A 25,688-nucleotide genomic window follows, 5' to 3' on the forward strand; every position below is an offset into this window, starting at 1 on the left:
ACAACAACATCCAACGAGCCACCTAATAATGTCATATGGAATTGATTGTGCCCCGAACGACGAGTACCGTGCCGCACCGCACCGCGACCCAGAGCCAGAGCCAGAGCCAGGCGGGGGAGCTATACAAACTGGCGCGGACTGTACGGACACCTCTCTGTGGCTCTCTCGCACGCTCACACGCTCTCGGGGTAGTGTGGGAAAAGTATATTTGGATGCGGATGGCAACAAACACCTTCCGCTTCACAAATCACCAGCGACGCTTCAAGAGTGTGTGTGTGTGTGTGGGGGTGTTCTTTCTGTAGATACTTCGATTGCTTGCTGCCAGCTCCCATGGCATCAGCGTTTGACCAGTTGTCAGTCGGTTAATGTTATAATTAACCTGTCCACCGCAGCAGTCGCCAATGGTCGCATATCGATCCAGCAGCTGGATGGCCTCCAAAAAGGAACCTACCGTTCCACAGCTTGAGGATGTGTAAATATAGTAGTATCTGAGCAGATCTTGGGGTTCTTGGGATGGGTTTTAAGGACTGAGAAGGAAAATATCTTCTATCAAGGTTTCCACAATTGAAGTTTGGAAGGCATTACCAAGAACCTTTTTTCCCAGAACGATCATCGTTGAATATCTTGGAGATATCCTAACATTCCTCAGGTATTGCCATTCCTTATTCCTTATGGGGTCTGTAATCTACTAAAAATCATTAGAAACTTTGAAAGTTTGAACTGTATCTGGCTTTGTGCAAAAAAGTATCTTGTATCTTCATAAATTAAGAGCATTTATGGGGTCTTAGAGTTAGTTTATAAGAATATAAGAATTTCGTGGTTCTACTTTTTGAAGAATATTACATAAATAAAATTAAATTAAATAAATAAAATACAATCCTAATACCTTTGAATTAAAAAAATAAATTAAAATAAAGTAAAATTAAAATTAAAAATATTAAAAAATATTTAATATTTAAATGGGAAGAAAATATAGTGCAAAATACAAATTTGAACCGTAAATTTTTTTTGCAAAGAAAATCTTAAATTTTAGTAGTTTTTAATGCACCGACTTAATCGATAATTATATAATAGTACCTGACATAATGGTATCTTTACTGTGATCATTTTTTATTCCAAAATACAAATTTATCTTGTTTTTTCTTTTTAAATCGAGTATTAAATATATTTTCCATAATGTTTGCTAATAAATGTTAATTCCATTAGACAAGTTATTCGCTTAATCTACCCACAGACCCCTTGCAATGATTGCTTTCAATTCTATTGAGACAGCCATCTCTCAGATCCCCAAGTCCCCCGTCTACTTCGCTGAGAGATAGTTTCTCTGGGATTATAATCGTAAAATCTGTGGCGCAGTATCCGCTTGTGTATCTGCGAGTATAATTGATTTACCCACATATGTATCTGTAGCTGTAGCTGTATCTGAATTTGTATCTGTATCTGTATCAGGTTTAATTTCAATGGAGTTCCGTGGGCGCAGGAGATGGGCTAACTATGTAAACACGATCATTAAATAAAACATTGAAAGCGAACAGGCAGAAAAAGAGACAAACAGAGAGAGGGAGAGGGAGAGGCAGGCAGATACATTGCTAGAGCGAGAGCGAGAGAGCTGCACAGCGCAAATAGAAATAGAAAACAAAGAGGAGCGGAGCGGAGAGCGAGAGAGAGAGGAAAAGGAAACAAGTTAACCAATGAAACAAACGCAAATTTAATGACAACCAACGCGCCACGCACAACTTGGCCAATACGCGTTGTTTTCCCCCTTTGAGCCATGGCCAAGAGAGCACTTTACAGCGTGAGATCGGATCGTATCGTATCGGATCTCTCTCGAAAAACGAAAACTACAAAATGGAATACATAATAAGTACATAAAAATCTAGGGGAACAATGAATTAAATGTTATGAGGCACACACTTACAGCTGCAGATACATACCGTAGATACATATGTATCTGTGGCTCCACAGATCTCTCCCGCTTCTCGCGTGTGTGCTTTTTTATTGCTATTCAATACCGAAAGTTTTTCGGGGCATACCTGAGGGAAATTTAATGCCAGTATGTGTATCTGTATCTCTCAGATGCGGACACATTCTTGTAGTTGCTTTCTCTTTGTGTTAATTGTATTCCAAAATAATGATGAGCTGTGGCTGGAGTTGGTGTTGCTGTTGGCCTGCATCTTGTATCTGTTAGATACTTTAGCCGTCGCTGGCTAATTTAATTTATGGCCAGTTTATGTAAATTTCAAATACCATTTAGTTTGTTTTTGTCCAGCTTTGTCCAGCTTCCCCCCCAGCCAATGCCAGATCGATTCTCTGTGTATCTGTATCTTTGTATCTTTAATTTCTTCTTCTACGCTTTAGTTTTGTTTCTTTCTTTTTCTTCAATATTAACCATTTTTATTGTATACGACAGTTCATTGACATCCATCTCATGCCATCTACTAGTTGTATCTTTCGGTGTGTGCCGCACCAAAAGAAAGTTGAAAAACTCTCGTGAGTGACGGCATTTGCATAAATTTGGCAACACATTTCTTGGCCATGCGAAACTAGCTCCAGCTCCAGCTCCGGGCTAATTGCGGCCCATTGAGATGGCTATCAGCGGACTCGCCCCATTAAGAGAGCCATTTCGTCTAAGTTGGAAATTAATTAGGACAGGTTGCTCCCCATCCCCGCCAGCCGGCTAGTGGGTGCCAATAAAAACGCATTGCACTAGCCGTGCCCCACCAGATCAGATCTGCCTCCCTGAGTAATAGCCTCCACGCATCTCACGAATGACGATCCGCCCATCTAGATTTCAGGTTTAAGTTTCGATTGCGATTATTGCGCTTCAAATGCTCGTATCTTTTGCTTTGGTTACCCTCTTGGCAGGGTATATTGGGCTGGCCAAGGCCCATGCCCCTCTTTCCTGTGAGTATTGAGTATACTTTTCGTCGGATTATACCTGTTTCCCCACTCGATTGGTATTTTTTATTTGCTCATTTAATTTCTGAATTTCTGAAATTACTCAATTAGTTTAATTAGCGGCTGCTGCTAGTGGATCGTGGCTGGGGCCTAAGCCAGGCCGAGTGTGACAACGATACCCGCCCGCTCTCTTTCTCCACCTTGATTGATTTTTCCCCCAAAACATAATGTAATTCTCGCGTCAGAGAGACACCGAGAGAGGCATCATCCAAGTCAAAGGCGACTTTGGCGACGGTCATTTGTCAAAATCATTAATGCAATTACAGCGACCAGACTGCGACTGTGACTGCGACTGTGACGGGGACTGGGGACTGTGACTTGGGGGGACCTCGAGGACTGTGTCTTGGTGCTCTTGCCTGGCTGCTAATTATTTTGAATTATTCAATTTCATGTCTCAATTTAAATTCTCGAAGGCAATTAGGAAAAGTCGTTCCATCTCCGTCTCAGTTTTTTAGTTTTTCTGCCATTGAGTGGCACTTTGATGCGTGTCCATCTATGGGGGGGGGGGGGCTGGGCCTGGGCCTAGAGGTGGGGTGAAAAAGAATTTCGTGGTGGCTCGGTGGGACCTGTTTTTGGGCGAAAATGCAAATGAGAATACGTGTGTGTGTGTGTGTGTGTCGAACAAAAATAAAACCATTTAAATAATTGAAAATCGAACAAATCGCGCTGCGAGACCCCAAAAACACACACACAAAAACGGCATGGAATAGATTTCGAACGATTTCGGTTCAATAATAAGTAAAATGGAAAATGTCTGGATGGCTGGATGGAAACGTATGCAAATTCTGAAAAAGAGCCACTAGGTGGAAGTGTGGTGATGTGGTAGAGGGGGGCTGGGGGGCCCAGGCATAGCCTAAACAAAATGGTGTCCAACAACTAAATTCAACTATGATGGCTGTACAGCGATATGTATGGTTTGTAGGAGAGTGTATATAGGGATGTGAGTGTGTGGAGTGCTAGGGATGGGTGCGTGATTATCGATGGGATAGGTTAGGTAGAGGCGGCTGCCAGGCTCGCACTTAGGCTGGTTTATCGAAGTTTTTTATTTAGAGAAAGTGTGGATTTTTAAGACTATAGGAAGATAGAGAAATATACAGAAACATATCATCAATTAAGGCGTATATTTCGCTATGTTTTGGCCATGAAACACTGGAAGAAAGGGAAAGATTTTACCAGAATTCCCATGAAACCAATGAAACCGAAAATTTCCATAGAAGCCACCAACTTCTTGACTCTTTATTCCATGTCCAAAGAGTATAAAGAAAATGCTAAACTAAAACAGGAATAAATATATGAAAAAAAGGAACTTAAATCATTTGAATTTTAATTAAATAAATATTCAATTAAATTAAATAAATATTACATTTAATATTAAATAAATATTATTTAAATGTAAATTAGATAAATATTAAATTTAAATAAAATAAATATTAAATTTAAATTTAATATATCCGAGTATGTATTTCCCATGCAAAAATCAAAGAAAGTGGAGTCCGGTGATTTAAATTTAAATTTAATATTTCCCATGCAAAAATCAAAGAAAGTGGCAAAAAAGATGATTCTCGATAGATGAGATTTCGCTTCTCTATCTTCAATGGTATCCTAGATTGTATAATATGATCCCTAACCCCTTTTTAAGCCACACTTATGCTTTATTTTCCACACCTTCGAAGGACTTTTCTTCCCACCAGAAACCACAGTCACGCTCCGCACTCACGATTCACGATTCACGCACATCTCCAGCCAGAAGGCCTACAAATAGCTAGACATATGTACACACAGAAGTACATATATACATATATATGTACATATGTAGGTGCGAACATAAATACTATGTAGATAGATATGTATCTGTATATGCTGTATGTTGGTTTTGCGTTCGGCCAGCAAATGCGTGTTAGATTGTTGATGTGCAAAATCTAATTAATTATTTCATTAAAACAAAAACAAAAAACGAGCCATTTTATTGACATTCTAATTTGGATTTTTAGAATATTCCGCTCTAAACATATACATATACATATGTGCATGAGAAAGATATAAATACAGATACGAGTACATACGAATTATCCAATGTACGATGGTACGCCCCCCGCATGCCGTCAAACACGGCGGATGAGCGATTTTAATTGGTTTTTAACTAATTTGCCTGCATAGCAGCCCCCCAGCCACTCCCCTCCTCCCCCAAGAGATAGAGGGAGATGGAGAGAGACCCTTTTTGCATTTTGGGGGAGGGGGGGCCTGCTTAAACGTCCATTGTTGACAATCTATATACTATAATTCGATTTGACATTTTGTGCCCGGCGCGGCGGCCGTCCGGCGACAATGACCAACATTTAATCGAGATTTTGTGTGTGTCCAAAACTAATCAGGAGCATAACAAATTATCCACAGAATGGTAACAAATTGGAAATTATCTGCCAGATAATTGGTCACATTTATGGGGTGGGGGGATACGGATACACCATCCCCAGCTTTTGAGTCAATATCCCATTTCCTGCCTCCCCCCTTTAGGCGTTACAATATGGAGTCATAAACGATATAAACATAACTGTAAAGATAAAAGTAATGATGGAGCCCACGACAAGGAGGGACTCGCAAGAAAACTACAGACTTGTAACACGGATTCGAAGCTCCCTTTTTGACAAACTCCAAATGCAAATCGTAAAAATAACAATCATCATCATAGCGGGCGGATTTTCCCCCCCCCCCCTCCTTCGGCACGTATGTACACATGAGGGGGCGGAAAGGGCTGGGAGGGGGTGGAGGGTAAAGTATTTGCCCAGATACTTTACTTTCGGTTCACTCACCAAGGCGCCGTATCAATTTACCCAAAAATAACAAGTAACTATGAGCCGTGTGTCGAGTGGAGACCTTGAGATACTCTTTGGAAGGATTTTGGAGGGAATTTTGGTTGAAAAATGAGGAGAAAATTTACCTTTTTGCGTTTAAAAAATTGTAGAAAATATTACATTAAAATTGGGCTCTTAAAAATTAGTTTATCTTTTGGAAAATTGATTAATTTATGGGATACAAATGGAGAAGCTCTTCAAACAGCAGTAGATACAGCCTAGAAACAAGCCGCATTCGAGGAGAGCCAGGAGCCAGGCCTAAAATGGCGTACCAAAGGCATGTATGGCCGTTACTCTTCTCTGGGTCAAAGGGAGTGCACTGAACACTACTGGCTCAACGTTTGAAAGTTTTATCCTGCCTTAAACCTTTCCAAAATGGTCTCGAAATAAAGTAAATCTCGAAAAACCAACGGAAGTAAGAACTTGCTCAAAAGTAGACCTATTGGATACAAATGGAAGAGCTCTTGAAACAGCAGGAGACTCAAAAGTTATAGTAGAGATAGAGATAGAGAATATATACCTTCATGGCTGTGTTTATACCCCGAAAGAGTGCTCAAGCCCAGCTCTTCCCTCAACCGAACCCTCATAAAAGACCTACCATACAGATAGCTCCTACTGTACTAATGAAGGCAAACCTATCCCCTAACCAGATACACCCAATTCCTTGCCGGAACCGACGGGGCTGTACTACAAATAGTTGGTGCCAATTTGATTGTGCTCATGGCCAACAGCCGCTGTAGACGCCACCCCAGCCCCTTTCGAATGTGCGTGTTTGTACAGTCATATGTATGGATCGTTATATAGTATCTATGTATCTAGATATGTGCACACACAAGCATGTATCTGTGTGTGTGTTTTGCCGATGATTGTGTGTTGTTTAGTAATTCGTTTTTTATTTACCATTATCATTTACATTTATTTGTTATTATGTTACGCGGATATCCAAGTCCCGCCACCCCCTGCCCCCCCACAACCCCCCCAACCGACTAAACAAGTGAGGGCTTTGCCCCCCCGTCCACGTTTTGTTGCCAAATAGATTTTTGTTTTGCTAAAATGTTCAGTTTTTAGGCAGTTTTGCAGCCATTTTGGAACATTTTGAAGTGTGGCAGGGCATTGCATTCGGCAATTGCTGCGTTTGTTGCATACCCCTTCCCTCCCCACCCCCACCCACACGTAGCACGGGTATCTAGCACACCCAATATCCTTCCTCTGATTACATGTGAACCCCCATTTACATATATTTTTTGTCGGTTACCAAGCCGGAACGTACGTGTATCTACTGCTGTTGTTGTTTTATTTTCGTCGGTGGGTTCTTGGCTTTCGTTAGTTATGGCCCCCTCCCCTTGCCGCCCCTCCCCTCCCTGCCCCGCCCCGTCCCGAATTTATGCGATGCGAATGTTTGTTCAATAAACGAAATAATTGCCAGCAAATGTGTTATGATGAAATTGTTTTGGGTTACTTCATAAATTAGCGCAAACGAAAAACACACGCAGCACTGGGCACTGTCAAAGGGGGCCCCCATCAACCCCCATGTGCCAGCCAAATTCGTAGTGATGTAGAAACCGTAAAAATAACTATTAAACAACAAATAAAATAGGTCTACTTTTGAGCAAGTCCTTACTTCCAATGGGTTTTCCGAGACTATTTGGAAAGGGTTTAGGTTTGCCTCTAAATCTGTCTAATGTTGGGCCAGGCGTGTATCCAATCGATTGAGCTGTGAAGAAGAGTAACGGCCATACATTTCTTTGGTAAACCATTTTAGGCTGGCTTTAGAGCTGGCTCCAGGCTCGGTTCGATCTCAGCCTCTCTCATGAAGTGTTCTCAAGCGTTTTAGCCATGCCTGCCTGTAGGTGGACCCTGTATCCTTTCATTTAAGCCATCCCCAGATGAACTGCCTGACTCATTCTTTGCATCCCCTTTGCCTGAGCGCTGAAGAGTCATTCCCTAGATCAGCGCCCATGAAGGTGTATCTACCTACACATATCTCCTTCATCTATCTCTATCTTTCTGTTAAAAGATGCATCTAAGCCTTAGTTAGAAGCTTTTAAGGCTTAACCTTAGGTCTAGAGCTGTACTACATATCCTAGCCCCTCAAAAAAAGGTCACAGAATAGCTTTGATAGCTGAAATGTAAGCCCCAGCTGTCTAGCCCATCCCCTTCTCTGCTGACTAAACCAGATCAATGTAATCCCCTGGCAACAAGCAGGCCGGGGACTGCACTGCCGTCCGGCCCCTGTTCAGTAGTGCCTTAGTCACGGCCAGGCAAGTGATGGTCATAATCGGGTCTCAAGCACCAGAATCATTAATCAAGCAGCGAGGGACTGAGTCAGAGTGGAGTGGAGTGCCCCTTGGTAGGGCCAAACATGATCTTTGTGGGGGGAGGGGGGGGGAATGCAGGCGCCAATTGCAGGAAAAGAGTTTCCGCCTCCCCGAGATACGATTGCAAAAGATCGGTAATGGTAATCGTAATCGTAATCGTCATAGTCGTAGATCCCAGAGAGAGAGGGAGAGAGATGAATGCGTTTATAAATATTTTGATGGTGGTACATCGATCAGGTTTTTGGGTTCCGCGCAGAAGCCACTCGAAGATGGATGGATTGCCGGGGCAATCTTCTAATGATCTTGTACAATTGCTTTGGGTTTTTCTCCTTCGTTCGCGGAGGTTTGTGGAGATTCGTGGAGGTTCGTAGAGTGGAGCATTGTGTGGCTTGTAAACGCTTAGACGTTAAATTAAATTGATTTGCGTCTAATGCCCCGACAAGTGGTGGCCGGTCTTCGGTTCGTGTAATTAATGATTCCATTAGACACCGGAGAGCGGAGACCCGGTCCCGCTGCTTATGTATGAATAATTGGTAATAATATTTAATGATTGGCTCTGGCCACCACATGCCACATGCCACCTGCCCGAGCAATTGTACCGCCACTGGACTTATAGTTTTTCTCTTGCAGCTCCTACCATCATTACCAGCTCCGTCCATGGCCACGGCGGCGGCAAGCAGAGTCCGGTGAAAATGGACAAGGGCCGCCTGAGATTGCCGCAACTTTCGCCAAATTAGCAGAAGGCCAGGAACAGGAGAGCAGACATCCACGGAGACACAGCGGAGTCTCTCTCTCTCTCTCGTTGGCAAAGTAAATATTTGCGAATCTCGACAAAAGGACCACAACAATAGCCATTCAATCGGAGCCGAGGAATTAGCCACAAAAGAAGACGCATCGCGCGAGTCCATTAAGACCAAAGCCCCACTCCCCCCCCCGTAGCCCCTTCGCCCCGTCGCCCCGTTTTGGCACGCACAGATCCCGGGAGCAGGTCCAGAGCCGGTCCACTTAAATGACCGAATCCACACAGCTGCAGACGGCGGAGAACAACAACGCGGGCGTGGTGAAAATGGAGCCACCGCCACCGGCGACCTCCTCATCCTCGGGCCACGCGCTTTCCGCACTCTCCATGGCGGCCACCGGCTCCGCCCTCTCCCCAGCCACACCGCCCCCATCCGCCCTGGGTCTGGCCCAGCACCAGCACCATCTCCACCACCAACAACAACAGCAGCAGCAACAGCAGCAGCACTACGCCCTCAAATGGAACGACTTCCAGACCTCGATACTCAGCTCGTTCCGGCACCTGCGCGACGAGGAGGACTTCGTGGACGTGACCCTGGCCTGCGACGAGCGCTCCTTCACCGCCCACAAGGTGGTGCTCAGCGCCTGCAGTCCCTACTTTCGCAAACTGCTCAAGGCCAATCCCTGCGAGCATCCCATTGTCATACTGCGGGATGTGCGGAGCGACGATGTCGAGAATCTATTGAGGTAAGACCTAAAATCCTAAGAATATAGTAGATTGGTAGATGAACCCAAAGGGAAGGGTTTTCTGCCTTTTCTTTTCCTTCAAAGTCCCTTGTCCTTGGGTCTTCCTAGAGGCAGACCTTCAGCCTGTTCATTCCCTTCTGATTACCGTCTAATCCTCCTCTCTAACCCCCAGCTTTATGTACAACGGCGAGGTGAATGTCAGTCACGAACAGTTGCCCGACTTCCTGAAGACTGCGCATCTGCTGCAGATCCGCGGACTGGCGGATGTCAATGGGGGCTATCCCTATGCCAAGGCCCTCTCCGCCGCCCTCTCGCACAGCAGCAGCAGCAGCCACAACAACAACATCAGCAGTAGCCACAACAACAACCTGTCGGAGAGCAGCAGCCACAACAAGATCAGCAGCTATCTGCCGCAGGCCCAGACACAGATCCCGAACAACAGCAACATCAGCAGCGGCAGCGGCAGTGGCAGCAACAGCGGGGCACTCAACAGCAGTCACGGTTCGCCCTTCAGCACGCCCCAGGCCCCAGCCTCAGTGCCGGCTTCGAGTGCCGCAGCGGCCGCGGCGGCAGCAGCAGCGGCAGCCTCCCTCACCGCTGCCGTGGCAGCAGCGGCAGCTGCCACAGCCAACGCCAACAGCAGCAGCGGCAGCAGCCAGGCACAGGGCCAGGGCCAGGGGGGCCAGAGTGGAGGAAGCGGCAGCGGCACGCCCGCCATCCAGGAGCTGAAGGCATCGGCAGCGTCGCCCGTAAGAACACCCAAACCCGAACCCCATCCCAGCAAAGTAACGCTTGCACCAGACCTGTTGGACCGGCACCAGACGCCCACTAACCCACGCGATTATCGTTTCAGGCCAGCAGCAATCACTGGGACATGAGCGATCTGGAGGGGAGCCGCAAGAGCCACCTGACGCCGCCGCCGCAGAAGCGCATCAAGAGCGCCGATCTCTTCCGGGCCCAGCACGGCATCAGCCCCGAGCGGCTGCTGCTCGACCGTGAGTTTCCCGTGGCCGGACAGCACCCGCTGACGCGCAACCGCAGCGGACGCGACACCTCCAAGGACCGGGAGCGCAACCTGGAGCTGCGCGAGTCCCTGCTGGGACAGGCCCTGGAGAACAGCAACGGCCAGCAGGCGGCGAATCAGGTAGGTGTCGAGTCCCTCACGTCTCTATTCAGAACGGGCCCCTCACGCCGTCCGATATCTGGTGTCGCGCAGAAACACGATCTCGGACAAAGTGCCGGCGAGGACTCGAACAGCAGCGACACGGAGCCCTCGGACCGGGGCGATGGCCAGCACGATGGCACCCTCGACGGCATCGACAATCAGCGCTCGCACTCGTTCCCCAATGCATTCCTCGGCCTCCAGGGCATACCCGGGCTGCTGCCTGGACCCTCTGGAATGGGCAGTGATTTCGGTGAGTACTTGAACGATTACGATTACGATTATGAGCTTGCCATTCGTTTACACTTTATTCGATCGAATATTCTAAAATACTTGCCTCTTGTGTATGATTTACCGATCGATCGGAGCGACATTCGCATATGATTTGCATTTTGCTAGACATTTGTTGCATAGTAACTAACTATCAGTGTATCGATAAACCGATAAGCCGCTAATCGAACGAAATTTTGTAAAGAAACCAATTGGCATAAGCAAAAAGATGATAAATATATACAAATAATTGGCATAAACCAGGCATATGGCATTTACACACAAAGAATACAATTTGTTATCGATTAATCGACCTTTTATTTATCGATTGAACAATGCGAGTTATATACCAAATTTCGCGTATAATTTGCATATTTATAGACATTAGATCACTTGTAACTTACTATAGAATAATCGATAAACCGATAAACGCAAAATACAAAAAAAAACAATTGGCAGCAAACAAATTATAATGAAAATATAAGCAAAATCCCTATAATCCAAATTGTAAACAAAATCCATGTAAATTCTAAGACAAAGAGCTATCGATAGTTATCGGTTTATTGTGGAATATGTTATAATCGAAACCTTTTGCATTCCTTATTCATGTATACAAGTTTTATATAATTATTATCCACCTAAGTCGTAGCATAAGTAGTGCAGTGAAACACACAAATGAGCAATCGGATGGGGCCATTTATCGATAACACGGCCATAACGATATACACCCAATTTAGCAGGCACTCGGGCCTAAGGGAGGAGGCAATCATTAGGCCCATAACCAACTGTCGCCTGGTCCAAGGCCTACCCTATTCCTATATCGATATCCCCTTGAAGAAATATGCGCGAAGCACGTGTCGCATTAGGCCGGGACATTCGAACAGTGATTATAAACCTATTCCGATGTGGGGGATAAGTGTACACAACCGCCCTTTCACGTATGTGCGAATGTTCTACATAACGGACAACAAAAAATGATTATTGCTATTACCGGAATAGCAATAGTATTGCTATTGACAGAACTATGGGCAGGGCCTGTAACTGTTATTGTGATTATGATTACCATTCGATGGTAGGGCGTTACAAATATGGATCCGCAGAGCTGTTGTTTGTGTTGCTTAAGCACATGACAGGCACTTTGTCCAGCCTCGCAAATGTCGCATTTATCGAGCATTAAAAAGATAATAGCCTCAGACTCTGGCCGGGTAGCCTGGTCTCCCGTTTAATATTCAGCGCACATAGATCATTGCAACAAATGTTGGCCGGCACTTGGTCAGTTTAGTCAGACAGCTGCTCGGAGAGAGGAGAGTCCTGGGCTCGGAGAAATCAAATTTAATAAAGCATAAACATTCAATAAGCTTCGCTTCGGTCAGGCACGACTCTGCCTCTACCTCTATCGCTGCCTCTGTCTCTGGCCCAAAGTCATTTGAAATTCCGAGCAGCGGTAACGGCCAACCGGCTGGACTCTTGGCCATTTGGAAATCCGAATCGAAAATATTAACGGGCCCGAGCAAAAAGGATAAACTTTTGCGCAATGATAAAAATGATAAGTTTTTTTTCTCGACTCTCCTTCGGTATGTCCACCCACACACACAGGGCAAAAAAAGGGGCGACACACACACACACACACACATGGCCATGGAACATGGACATACATATTTAGATTTTATTTCGTTTTATTGCTTTTTTGTGCATTCGATTTATTTGGAAGGCGGCAGGCCAGGCCGGGCCGGGCCGGGCCAGGCATTTGGCAATGGCCGAAAACGGACTTGGAAATTGCGCACATGTGTGCGCAAGGACTCGAGAGTCCACCCCCCCCCCCCCCAGGAGTCCCACATCCCGTAATATGAGTTGGGTTTGCATTTTAATATATTTACTTCTCGCATGCCCCCCCCACCGGCCACCGGCCCTCCGCCCCCACAAATGTCACACACTCTCACAATCAGATGGAACGACAGGAGGGGACGCGGGTTGGGGGGTTGGAGGGGGAAAAACTACAAAAGACGGAAAAAGTTTACTTTGCAAAAATCCATTGCAGAAACATTTATAAAGTGGCCCCGGACCAGGCCCACAACTTGGACCGAAAACGTCTTTTGGCATAGAAAAAGGACTAGAATAACAAGGAGAGAAATGTAGGAAAGGCGAACGGGGGGCTGGACCCTTCCTAGGGGGCGTCTTCGCTCGGGACATTTTAAAATGAAAATGATAGCAAAGAAGACAAAAAAGAGTAGGAGCAAGAGAGAGAGAAAGAACGGACAAAGGACAAGGGACAGTGGGACACCGGGACAGGGGGACAGCTAACGTGGCCCCAGGCTGGCGGCGTGGCGTCGCCTTCAGGTGGGAGTGGATTGGAGGCGGCCCAAACATTGACAGCAAATAAATGGCAGCCAAAATAATAACAGCAAAGGGGTGGGCAGGCGGACAGCGCACTTCAAATCGGTAAGAAGAAAGGATAAGAACTATGCCCGATCCTTTGTGTGGCCTGATATGAGGCTTGTCCTGTCCGCTGCTGTTAGCTGCTTGCCAAGCGCATACTTCTGACTGATAGTCAAAGGGAAGTCGGCAGACGGCATTTCTGGCAGGACTTGCAGCGTCCTTAGGTGCGAAACGCGCGGCTGCAGTTGGCGCCGCCAGGCGTGGGCGAAAGGAGAGCAAAAAAAAAGAGGAAAAGAAGAGGGAAAGGGAGGACATATGAGGCCAGTTGCTAGCTTCTTGGCCAAAAGCAAATGCAAAAGTTTGAGGGACAGCGGAAGCCGGCGACGGGGCAGGGCGGGGCAGGGCCGGAGACCCGTCTTGGCTGGACCGACTGGCGCTGTCGCTGGGCATTTGGCGTTGGGGCTAATGCGCAAAGTTTCTTGCCATCTGGTCCAGACACACACGAGTACGACGAGGAGAGGAGTGGCGAGTGGGGAGGGGTGGTGGGTGGTGGGTGGTGCACCCATATGTGGCAGGAAATGCATTTCGCGGCCGCCGCATTTCTTTCTCTGTTGATTTATTCGAAAAATATTATTTATTTGGGCAAACTGATTTAATCTTTTGACTGCATTTGTCGTGACTTGCATTGATAGAGGGCAAAATAAATTGATTTACTTGGGCTCGAAAAAGGGCCAGCTTTTGGACGTGTATGTGCTTCAACCCTATCCCAATTAAAATTTGCCCTGCCCTGCCCGAAAAGGGGGTTACAAATCTCTTCCACCCTCGTGGCAGTTCACAGATGATTTAAGTCCTTGGCAATAGAGACATTTAATGACGTACGCGCCCAAAAAGCTGTTAGGCCTTCGGGCTCTGGGGGCTCCTTTGGCCCTGCGAGAAACATTATTTCTCAAGCCAAACAAAACGCACCCATGCCGAAGGGTAGGGGGTTGAAGGAACCAAAGGACCAAGGTGCGTGTGTAGTCGTCCTGGCTCTCTATTTGTTGGCGTGTTTGCATTTAATAAATTCGATTAACAACGGAATAAATACGCTTAAATGCGGAAAAATAATGAAAACTAACGAAAAGTGTTTTGCCTTTGCCTTTGGTTCTGCCTTTGTCGGACACCGTCGCCTGGGCGCCGCTTTCATTCCATCCGGCATTCAATCATTCCATACAGTTATTCATTTTACGAGCTGTGTTATTATTGTAAATATGTATGCGGTACGAGTGCCTGTTGTTGCTGTAACAAATACAAATACATTACGTGAATAAACGCACCCATTATTTCATTTCATCAAGAACCATTAACGCCAACACGCTTACAAACCGTAGCCCCCCCCTGTCCACCCTCCCCACCCTCTTATGTGTGTGTGTGTGGGGGGGGGGACTCCCCACTCGCAGGCTCCTCCATACAGCTGCTGCAAATGAGAGAAGGACATGAAAATGTTCAAGTAGATATACGAACACGGACACAAAACTTTTCCGTCCGGGGATAATGAGTAAAATGATTGGAAATACATTTGCAGTGCGTGCGTCTGTCGCATGTATCTGTATCTTTGCTCTGTTCAGCCCAAGACATGGTTATGTCATCTAAAGAGGAGCTTCTTGAGAGGCTAGTGGCTTTTGCCCATTCTTTTTTTCCTGCACTGCATCAAATTTATGGTAGATAATTTTCAGATTTATATATTTGCTGTGGAATCCTTTGGCCGGCCCCCATGGCACGACCAAAAACTAAACAAAACAAAAATTGTTATCAAATTAATTTCTAAAACTCCATCTGCTGCACGCCACAGCCTATATGCATATATGGTACATATTTTGGGGGTGGGGAGGGGGCAGGGGGCTATTGGGCGTACAGTAACAAAGTGCCAGAACCGGAGACATTTTGGCCACACACCCCACACAGGGGAAGAAAGGCGTTGGGGGATGGACCGAAAACGAAACCGAAACTAAAAACTTTTGAGTTAAATTCCCGCTCTAATGTTTATGTAGATGAGGGATTATGTCATTGTGCGCACAGACCCACACACGCACACACACACACACGAGAAGATCCCCAAAAACCCAAAGGACAACGGACAGGCAGGGTCCTGGAGGAAACCCCTCCCCCACTTGCAACACTTGAAAATTCTAATTTTCTGCTTAAACTTCAAATGAAATTGTTTTGCACACAGTTTTTCGGGAATAGAAAATGGAAAAAAACATTATTATTATGTATGTATGAATGTCTATCCCCATCTCTCTCGCTCTCTCTCTCTCGAAATCCATGTATCTCCCTCTTGCAAGGAGTGCCCCGGACTGAGGGGGGGGGACTGGACAAGTGTTTGCCATAGAAAATACATTAAATTTAAACAAAATTCTATGTAGTTGTTGTTCTACTTGAGCTTAAGCCCACACGCACACACATACAAGCAAAGGACGGGTGGTTGGGGGTGGCGGGGGTTGGGGGGGTAACAGGGACAAATGCAAAAGTTTTGCTCGAAACTATTTGGCGTTGGCTGGGGATGGAATTGGGTTTGTTCTCGTCTATAGAGACGAGGGGGGGGTGGGGAGGTTTCGGTTCGGTTTTTGGGGTCTGGACTTTTGGGTCTGGCTCTGGTTCTGGGCGGCCCTTTTTGCCACGTTGTATTTTAAATTCAAGTGGTCGTATATAGCAACAAAGCATCCATCTATAGAGACGCACTCACACAGCAACACTTACACACACACACACACACACACAGACTTGTGTGATTGTGTGCTTGTATGCTTAAGGATTTCGTTTACCGAATCCGAATCCGTTTCAAATGCGAATTTATTTCTAACGAAAATATTACAAAAGTCAAAGACACAACTCTCTCCCTGCCACCATGCCACCACCCTTCCACCCTTACTGCTGCCTCCGCCCCTCCTCACCGAAGTAAACCAAACCTTACCTCACGAAAAAGGTCATTTTTGGGCATAGAATTTACATAAATCCATATGGATGCTGGGCCATGTCCATGTGTGTGTGACGACTAATACACTGAGAGAAAGAAAGGGAATATATTTAGTCTTGGAATGAGGGAAGGGCTGTGCCAAGAGTGGAAGGAGTTGTAAAATTAGCAGGAGTTGGAATAAAGAAAATCTTTTTATAAGATCAGCATCAATCCATCATCCCTGCCCTCATCGGCAACAACGAATAGCTTGCTCTACTCCTACACAACTTTAGCCCCAAATTCTATGGAGATGGAACTGTTTTTTGCTAAGAATATTCGAAATTCAAATAAATTATATTTTCCAGATTTTTCGCTGATAAAAATACCCTCTAAAAAAGCATCCCAAAGCCGGCTAAACTTGTTGCTAAATCTTCTTGGTGTTTCTCTCAGTGCAGCCGAGTCCATTTGAAGTGCTTCGCCTTCTTCGCTGGTGCCTTCGTGGCCGGCTTCGGGTCTCGGTTTCCACTGCAATCTGTCGGCATTTTTCGCTTATCACCAGCGCCGGGGCGACTTCGGGTTTCGTTCTTCTATTGATAGCCTGGAACAGGAGGTGATAGGGGGGGGGCGGGGCAGGGGGTTTTTTGGGTTAGGGGTTTCCATGTGTGCGTGTGTGTGTGCGTGCGGTTTTACAAACGGAAGACGAAGGACCTTCGCCTGGCACTCGGCCTTTTTCCATTTGACCCCTCGCCCCCCGCCCCTTGCGCATCCATCGCCGTCCGTCTCTCTATCCAGCATCTTCAAGTTTCCTTTTGTCGAGAGGTCTGCTCTCTGTCGCTCTCTCCGCCTCCCGGTCCTGTCTCTGACGCATTGATATCCCTTTTAATGGATGAATTATTGCCGCACATGCGAAAGTAGTTGCTGGCCCGTGCCCCGTGCCACCTCCTGCTCGACTAAAGGGAGGTTTCCACTCAGCGGAGACGCTATCCTTTCGACCCACCCACACACACACACATCCGCAGAAAGACAGAGCATTTGTTTGCATTTCATTTCCTTCAGATCTTTCGAGTCGAGTCGAGTCCTTCGCATCCCAATGGGTGGGGCCACTGGCGCTGCCTCTGCCGCTGCCTAGGTTGACATGCCGCTTGAGGTCAGTTAATTAAGGGTGCTCGCATATGGCATCCCCTCCACCCACTGCCACGTGTTCATGGCCTAACCCCCAAATAGGGGTAGAGAGCGAGCGAGAGAGAGCTCATAACTCTTTTACCCCATGATATATCACAATTTCGGATGCGCGGGAATGCGCCAAATATCCATAATAATTGAAGGATATTACATCAATAAACCACCAGCCAGCCAGTCAGCCCTCCATTCACCAGGCCACAATTGGGAGCTGCAGGGGATGGGCAGAGGGGGCTACTAAGGGGATGTGGGTAAGGTCTGCATTTTAATATTTCCAAGTATCCACCAACACATGAGCATATTCGCATATAATTTAGGCATTGACAGCCGCCCACCTACAACGAGGTTAAATGTGCGTTTGTGTGTGTGTGTGAGGGTGTGTGTGTGAGTGTGGGGTGGAGGGGTACACTGGAGAGCAGGTCAGGGTGCCAGCTGGGGGGCAGTCAGGGTGTCAGTCAGGCGGCCATTCGAGCGCCAACAGCCGACGCCATAAACTAAATTTATTGCAAATATTTCCTCAGCAATGAGCAATTTGTGCGATCGAAATCCTCCCCCTTTCCCCGGGAGTTTGGGGCATGATATAAGGGGAGGGAGTTCGTTATGCCGTCGAACGTGTCGATGATGTATTTGCCATGCCTTGCCTTCCCCACACACACACACACATACAGTCTCTCAATGTCCAGCACTGACCCAATTTGGGGCCAAGAGGAAACATTTGACTTCCTTTTCTACAGATATCTCTGCATCGGCATCGCTTAAAGATACCCGAAGTTGTAGATAAGAAAAATATGAGACCTAGGAGATCTAGGTAGGGCTAAACAGCTTGCCTATGCCCATCAATACAGGACCATACAGGACAAGCCGCATTTAAACTAGAACCCTGCATTAATCCACAGTATTTACATAATCACAGCTATACTCACGCCTCTCTAATGCTTTCGATCATAACGAATCCTTTCTTCAGTCCGATTCGGATCATTCCGAATCACTCAAAGCCCAGAATATCCAATAGAGAGTGAGCGAGAAAGAAAAAACGAAATTTTTCGGCTCTGACAGGCGACCGAAGCGAATACCGAATCGATTGGGTTGCCCGTTCATTTATGGCTTTCATTTGAACCCAGTTGGATATTGAATTCATCAAAGATCCCTCCACTCCCCCCAGGCCCCCTGTATCCCCTGGATAGCAAATATTCGCATACATATTTCAGCACTGCCATGGAGGGATTTATTTGATTTAAACTGTTCGTCAAGCGGCTTCAATCGTTCTCGCTAAACTCCAACTAAATTTCCAACATATTCTATCTATGAAAATTCAGAACCCAAAAACACAAAGAGTTTTTGTTAGTTTCTGTGTGTTTTTTGTTCGAGAAATTACACGCAAAAACGCAAGAGAGAGACAGAGACAGAGAGAGAGAGAGAGAGAAATGAAATTACTCATACGCCCAGTGCCACAATCCAACACAGACACATTTAGAGAGGGAAAGAAAGAGATATGGGGGCTAGAAAGAGAGGGCCAGAGAGGCCGACAAAATGGTTGGCCAACGACAACTAAACAACAACAACAACAACAGGCGAACGAACGACTAAAAACAGCAATAACAAACATGAATTTTAACAAAATACAATTTCAATACAATTCAAACTTTCTAACACAGACATAGACACACACACACAAAGGCACAGAAGAGTAGCAAACCAAGCGTGTCAGAGAGGGATAGAGAGATAAAGTAGTGGCAGCCCCCCCGCACCCCTCTTAACCGCAGCGCCAGCGCCCATGCCCAGGCCTTCGTCCATCATCCACAACCCCTTTCAAAACCCCCACCCACCCCCATGAACCCCAGCCGAACCGTGCGAATATGAAACTAAAACTTCCTCTACTCATTTCCTGTCCAGGTCCGGGGTCCCCGTTCCCCAATCCGGCCACCGCATCGCCTGCTGCTGATGGTCGAGGAGCAGGATTGGGCGGTGGGGTAGAGGGGATAGAGTGGGGGGGGACATGGCAAAAACTATCTCGCCCGACTGTCTCGCCAGTTTTCAGTTGCGTTCTAAATTCATACATTCATTACCATCGCATTTCATTCACACCCAACGCCCGACCCATCAGCCCAACCGTCCTCTCATCACCCCCAGACCAAGCCCCAACCCACCAGCCCCCAACCCCCAACCCCCATCCGCAATGAAGTTAAATACAATCGTTGGTCCGTAAACAAAGCAAGGCCCACTGTACTACTGGCACGAGTGGAGGAGGGCCTGGGTGGGGGCTTGGGGGGATGGGAGAGTAGTTCGCTGCTCATAAAGTAATAAATTGTACCGTAAATAGTGCGGCGCAAGTGTTCGATGGAAGGATGGATGGAGAGATGGATAGATAGATGGATGGTTGAATGGTTGAATGGTTGGTTGGATGGATGGTTGGATGGATAGCAGGAAGGGACTGTCGACAGAAGGATAGTAGGATGCCAGGACGGCATGAGAGCGAAGCGGAACGAAGGAACTCCTCCTGACTGAAGCAATTCATCTCAACTCTTGAGCTGTTCCCCTTTTCTGTTTGCAGAGCAGCTGGACTCGACCGCAAAAGGAAACTCGGAAACTATTTATGCACTGAAAAATCAATTGATTTTAATAGTTTAGAGATATCAAACAGAACTATCCGTATAGGAATGAATTTCAACCGATTTTCTTGTAGTGTAAACCCCTGGCGATGCTTCCACCATTCCATATAGAGATTAGCTCCCCCTCAGCTCCATGGAAATCCCAAGATCATATCAAGCCTTGCGCCAAAGAAATGCTGAAACGCCGGCTATTGAAAGGAGCTTCCTGCCAGCCCCCCACCCACTCGCCACACCTACGAGTATCAGCCAAGAAAATCCCCCGAAAACCCTTCTCTCTCTCGCTCGCCTTCGAAGCGGCAAAAAGTTCCCATCCCTTTGGCCAGACACGATTCCTAATCCCCGGCAACGTTAACCACATACGACCACATCGTTCATCATTGGCCCTGTGCGTGTGTGCTGACACTGCCCCAGAGGGGGGCAGAGAGGGTATATGTGCGCGTGTGTGTGTGTGGGGCTGGGGTGACTATTGGCATCAGGCTGCAGCCTGTACTAATGAATTACGCAATCTAAAACTATGTACATTTAATTCAAATTCACAAAACTGTACGCCAAACTAACCGAAACGAATGCCATATACGGACGGATACGGTCACACACACACACACACACACACACACACACACACAGAGAGAGAGAGGCAGGCACATATGTATGCGGACAGGACACACACGGCCACGACCATAAACCCACCCGACAAACTTTTTTGCTGCCTCTGCCAGCGTCGCTGCCCACTGCGCTGGGATGATGCTGCTGTATATTTTGGAATAATTCAAAGCGAATACATTTCGGGGGTTTCCCCGCTGCGCCCAGTCCACCCCCCCCTCCACCATCAAAAACCTCGCCCAAAAACTCGAACATCCATCTTCTCTCCAACCCCATCGGCAGCGGCCTAAGCATCGCCCATCGCCCATTGCCCCATTGCCATTCCATTACCGACACCATTGGCGTCAACGTCAGCATCCATCGCACATGTCCTTGCAATTGTTCTTGCCCACAGTGCGCCCCTCTCCCCTGCCCCCCTGCTGACCCTTCTCTACCTCTCTCTCTCTCTCTGGAACACTCTCCAACTCTCTCCACCATCTGGGGCAAACACGAGAACGAAAGCGTGCGCAAAAACCAACAACAGAAAGAGGATGAAGGACTTGTCTCGTTGCGGTGGTCGCAGCATTTGATACACTTTCAAAGAGCACACAAGGACTGAGATGAGCAAGGGCCATATATATTTTTGGTACAGGTTGGCTTTTGGCAAAAGGCCCCTCTAGCTCTCGTTTGAGCCGGAAGGCAGGCACCGACTGAGACTATTTATATGGTATTTGGTAGATAATATATGAAACATACCTATAGGAGGGCTTTAATCGAATTTTAAGGTGTTATTTATGAAGAATAGAAGCAGAAAAGTGGTTATCTTAAGCCTGGTCTTATGAGCAATTGTTGCTATGACGATCTATGTAGGGAGATATGGTAATATATAGCTATTCCATGGCTGATCCCATTCCTAAGCTTCAAAGTTCATTCGCTCTTTAAAACTATAGGACTATAGGACAATGTTGAATAGGAATTCAATCTGAAAAACTCGATGACTATTCGACAGACTTCGGCCTTGCCAAGCCCAAGTACCAAGGTACTTTCTTTGGTCCCTTTCAAATAATACCTTCCTCCGTAAAGGGTATAACAACGGCAATAGAATGGAGAAGAGCAACAGCAGAGGCAACAGCAGAGGCAACAGCAACACCAACAAGCAGTTATATTCCCATATAATATTCGTACACACTTTGCAAACATGTTTGTCGATGATGTATTATACAAAATGCCCATAAAAAGGCCCGCATGAGCGAGACGGCGCGACAGGACCCATGAACAGACACGGACACACACACACACACACACACACACACACACACAAAAAAAAAAAGGGAAAGGGAAGAAAGTTGTGTGTGTCTCTCTATGGCATGTGTGTGTGTGTGCTAGAATGAGAGCATCCGATGGCGTAATCATCGTTTGTCTCTCTATGCTGCCTCGTTCTCTATTTGTGTGTGTGTGGGGGGGTATGTGTGTGTGCGAGGGCCACTAAATCGAAATGCCAAAATGCCCATTTCTATTCCAGAGTTGGGCCCCGCATAAGCGATACAGACATTTCGTTTTTTGGGGGGGTAATACATCAAACTAGCCGCATCAATAGCACGCACACACAAACACGGATACATACACACGTATAGAAGGGTCTGTGTGCAACAACGAGGACAACGAAAAACAATAGCCAAAGTTAATAAGTGTGTGTGTGTGTGTGCTCGAGAGAGTATATGGAAAAAGAGTAAAATACTTCATGCAGAACCGAGCCAAAAAACCGAATCGAATAGAACAGAACAGAGCAGAGAAGAGGACGAGCAAAACAGAAGACGACAGCAGACAACACGAAGAGGAGTCGGAGTATGGGGGGGAGGGGTGGGGCACAAAAAGTTCTTGCCACCAAAAGTAAAGGAGATAATCTTGGCCAGGAGACGAAGAACGAACTGCTTGCCAAGAGCCAACAACATCCAAGACCCAGACCCCAACCCAAGCCCCCAACCCCCCTTCGTCGGCAAGGGGCACCTCCTGAACTCCGTTCTAATGACCGCCAAGATAGAATGACATTTGGGGCTGTCAGCTTTCATTGTTGGTCCGTTCTTGTATTGTGTTTGCATGTGTGTGCGAGAACGTGTGTGTGAGTGTGAGTGAAGAAAACTTTAAGTACACAGTGCCCAAGGAGTCGGGTTTTAAACCGGGCAGATGGACAGTGGTTCGAGGTGGGCAACATTTTGTCGAAGGGTTAAAGTAGTTTCAGGTTTATGGCCCTTGAAAGATAAGCTTAACAGGGAGTTAACTAACTAAGGAAGACTATTCGAACTGAGTTAAGGATATTTAGATATACTCCTCCTTTGATGGGAAATTGGGAAAGCAATTGGATATATCTGAAGCTCCCAAATCCTTAGTATGAAGTATGGAGAATATTCTTGTGAAAATTGACAAACATTTAAGATTATTAAACATTATTTATGATCCAATAAGAGATAGGCTTTACCTTCCTAACGAAGGGCCTTTCGTATGTATATTTATCAAACATATAATATACCCAATTCCAAGGGATTCCATAGTTCGAGTTATAGTTTCTTCCCCTTCTGACCTCCACTGTGGCACAACTGAGGTCCTCCTTAAACCTAAAGTGTGGGGTGTAACCATTTCCTTGACTTTCCGCACCACTGTGCCCCGTTGCGGGCCTGTTGTGCCCATGGGGAAGATGGCAAAAGGCTACATTTCGGCAATAAGACGCCTTCGGTCCAGGCACAATCACCACGAAACCAAGCAGCACAGGCCCAGGGACACCAAAGGCCCAGCCGCCAGAGCCCAGACCCCAGACCCCAACTCAGACGCAGACAGTGGCTGTGGCGGTGTCGGAGGGCTGAGGACTGAGGGCTGAGGGCAGAAGCAACTGCGGTCCAAGTACGTGAAAATTGATAGATGAGTTATGGGTGAGGCTGTGGGGTGGGGTGGGGGGCTGTGTAGAGAAGAAGGCGAAGGGTTCACATGCATATGTCCTTACACGCACACACACAGGGCCAGAGCGAGAGAGAGAGAGAGAGAGACAGCTCTCCCACCCCCCTATACCCACAAGTGTAGTTGATTCTGTCTGTCTGTATGTATGTGTGCTCGTGTGTGTGTTTGTATGTCCTGCAGTTAAGTTTAGCAAGTGGCAATGAGTCCGAAGACGTTCTTCTTCCAACGTCCGTCCACAGCTGTCTGTCTGTGTGTGGGTGTTTGCTGTCTAACTGTGTGTGTGTGTGTGTGTGTGTGTCTTGGGTTCATGTGTGTGTGGCAAAGCATTTTTCAACGTTTGCCTTGGCAGCCGGGGGCATTAAAAGTTTTCGTATTTATTTTGTAGTCGGTTAACAATATTCCTTTTCTGTGCCCCCCCCCCCACCACCCACCACCCACCACCCACCTAACCCTGTCCGTTCTGGTCCCACGACCCACTCATGGCGCACACACACACACACAGACACCGACACCGACACGTAAGAGTTGTGTAATTGTATGCGTGCGTTTTGTTTGCGGACGTGGTCGTGGATGTCTTGGACGTCTTGCGGCACAAACACACACACACACATGTGGCAGAGATAGATAATACATACATACATACATATATATGTACGAGTACATGGACTTGGAGGATGCTTGGATGGGTGTATGTGTGTGTGTGTGTGTGTGTGCGTGAGTGCGGGTCGAGCTGAAAACTTTTATGTGTAATACATCAATTGCAAAAAGATAGCCAAATGCTGTTAACTTTATACACAACTCATACATACATGCATGCCTTTCTCTCTCTCTATCTTACACTCTATGTGTGTGTGGGTGGGTGTTTGTGTGTGGGTGTACACTTGGCCAAGGACCCGGAGTTACTTACGCCCGGCCAAACTCCTCATGTGGCGCAAGTAAAAGATACATTTATTATGTGCGAAGAGCGATGAACACAAGCGATTTATCCTTTTTAACTTTTCTCTCTCTCTCTCTCTCTCTCTTCGCTTCTCTCTCTGCTTTCCACTATCTGTGTGTGTGTCCCGACTGGACCACCCACATCTGGGGCCGTGACTAATTTATGGCCTCCAACCAGCAGCTCTCCAAGAGCGGCCTTTCCACCCATCGTTTAAGCCCAGGCTAATTTCGATTTTTGGTTGCAAGTGCCCGCAAAAGTAGGCAACACTTTTTGCGCTCGCACACTAGGGCCTCCGACAGTCGCGGGCAGCATATTAGCAGGGCTTGCAACAATTAAAAATGTGTTAAAAGTACATTAGGAATGGCAATTGTACCCCCGAGGAGGACATTTTAATATGGTTTCTGAATACACGGAGAGCTTACCTGGCGGCTAAGGCCTTTGGGGTAGGTGGATAACCTGTGCCTCAGTGCCTTACTATATCTTTTTAGAGTACTTCCTCCTGCAGTGGAGCACTGGAGAGAGAGATTCCAAGAGATCTTTTAGTCAAAAAAAGATTCAATTCAGCCAGATGATCCCCTTGTCTAAATAATACCTTAAGGTATCTTAAACATAATCGGATACAAATATGTGTCCCCCTGTCCACCCCCTGGCCCCCCATTGACCGCTGGAGTCCATATGCTGTTAGAGATTAGATATGTCAGAAATCCTTTCAATCGCTCAACGTTCTGTACATATTAAAAACACGTTCGAGAGATGCCAAAAGTTTTCTCATTTCAAAAGTTAAAAAAACAACAAACAAAACAAACAAACAGCATTATCGTTGCGGGGCCATCATCAACATTCGTCACAGGCCAACGAGCTGGACCCAGGGCCCAGGAGCCAGGACCTAAACCTGGTCCGACATCTGCGTCCCCACATGCCCCTCCCCATTCCCCCCCTGTCTATGTACACAGACAAAAAGTTGTGCTCGATCTTGGCATGTGTCCGCCTTGAATATGCATTTGGCGGCACTTACAGTTTTCGGCGAGGGGGTGGGGGAGAGGGGGGGGGGGCGGTGGGTCGATGTCGCACTCGAT

General features: G+C 46.7%; 1 protein-coding gene across 6 annotated transcripts in view; it reads left to right on the forward strand.

Moving 5' to 3' along the window:
• Positions 1 to 25,688, forward strand: part of ab (BTB/POZ-zinc finger protein abrupt) — a 54,104-nt gene that overhangs the window by 17,360 nt on the left and 11,056 nt on the right. For 4 of the 6 annotated variants that reach the window (XM_033380339.1, XM_033380335.1, XM_033380336.1 and 1 more), the window contains 4 exons: positions 8,759 to 9,613; positions 9,786 to 10,398; positions 10,467 to 10,757; positions 10,830 to 11,028. In XM_033380339.1, coding sequence (XP_033236230.1) covers positions 9,138 to 9,613; positions 9,786 to 10,398; positions 10,467 to 10,757; positions 10,830 to 11,028 — 1,579 coding nt within the window. In that variant the 5' untranslated portion in view covers positions 8,759 to 9,137. The remainder of the gene's footprint in view (positions 1 to 8,758; positions 9,614 to 9,785; positions 10,399 to 10,466; positions 10,758 to 10,829; positions 11,029 to 25,688) is intronic. The other 2 variants (XM_033380340.1, XM_033380338.1) reach the window with 1 other exon arrangement.

The sequence above is a fragment of the Drosophila pseudoobscura genome, chromosome 4 (assembly GCF_009870125.1).
Source record: "Drosophila pseudoobscura strain MV-25-SWS-2005 chromosome 4, UCI_Dpse_MV25, whole genome shotgun sequence".
NCBI classification, from domain to species: domain Eukaryota; kingdom Metazoa; phylum Arthropoda; class Insecta; order Diptera; family Drosophilidae; genus Drosophila; species Drosophila pseudoobscura.